Below are 901 nucleotides of genomic sequence, written 5' to 3'. Positions count from 1 at the left end.
TCTGTGTAATTTATGTTTTTCAGGCTTGGTTTTGGTCAACGATCCTTAATCTTTTTACAGAATTGAATTATCTTCATAAATAAAAAAGTTCTGACCAATTCAGAATACAAGCGTATACAAGCTTATACAGTGCATATATAGCTTATTACAGGAAAGAGGGGGCAAAGTAAAAACACTACCACTGGTTTACTTTTAGGTTTATTTGTATAATTTTGGGTCAAGTTGTTCCACAGATTTTATAGAACAAATTAAAGCAAGAAAAAAAAATTAGCTACATGTATAGGACTCACTCCACTAAAACATTTTATACAAATGATTGTATAGGAATGTAGTCCAGGCTATTTTTAGAAATCTTCTTTCTCTCTCCCTTTAGGGGTTTTTGCCTGCCTATTTTTGGGTAATTTTTGGTCTAGATTTGGAATTTGATGTCTGAAATTGCATTATCTTTCAGATTTGGTGAGATGATGAGAGACCTAAAGGTGGAAGGCTAATTCTAAAAAATAGTCGTTTTGTGAAGTGCCAAACTCTATCCGATGACTATGACATTGAGAATTGGTCATTGAGAATTGGTCAGACTTTCATTCGACATATTGGAAAGCTTTCAAAAAGATTTCTGGAAAAAGTTGTAGAAGGTTGAATTTCGTGTTTTAACATGGCAAATGAATTAGTGTGAAACAATTTTTGTATTTTTACTTATAAATATCATGTTTACCTTGTGGTCAAAGGGAGATAATTTATCAACTAACTATGACTAATAAATTACCTCCCTTGAATATTGGTTGAAATTATTGAGTTGTTCACTTTTTAAAGTGTGTAAAACAATTTTTTTATTTTTACTTATAAATATCATGTTAACCTTGTGGTCAAAGGGAGATANATTCAATAACTGATATAAGACTCA

General features: G+C 30.8%; 1 protein-coding gene across 1 annotated transcript in view; it reads left to right on the top strand.

The window, feature by feature from the left end:
• LOTGIDRAFT_239760 (hypothetical protein) overlaps nt 1-847 on the top strand; it is a 9,478-nt gene extending 8,631 nt beyond the window's left edge. The window contains exon 2 of the mRNA XM_009056653.1: nt 374-847. Coding sequence (XP_009054901.1) covers nt 374-433 — 60 coding nt within the window. The 3' untranslated portion in view covers nt 434-847. The remainder of the gene's footprint in view (nt 1-373) is intronic.
• Nucleotides 848-901: the final 54 nt, after the last annotated feature.

Source organism: Lottia gigantea (genome assembly GCF_000327385.1).
Source record: "Lottia gigantea unplaced genomic scaffold LOTGIsca_2811, whole genome shotgun sequence".
Lineage (NCBI taxonomy): Eukaryota > Metazoa > Mollusca > Gastropoda > Lottiidae > Lottia > Lottia gigantea.
This window is presented reverse-complemented; position numbering and strand designations above follow the sequence as displayed.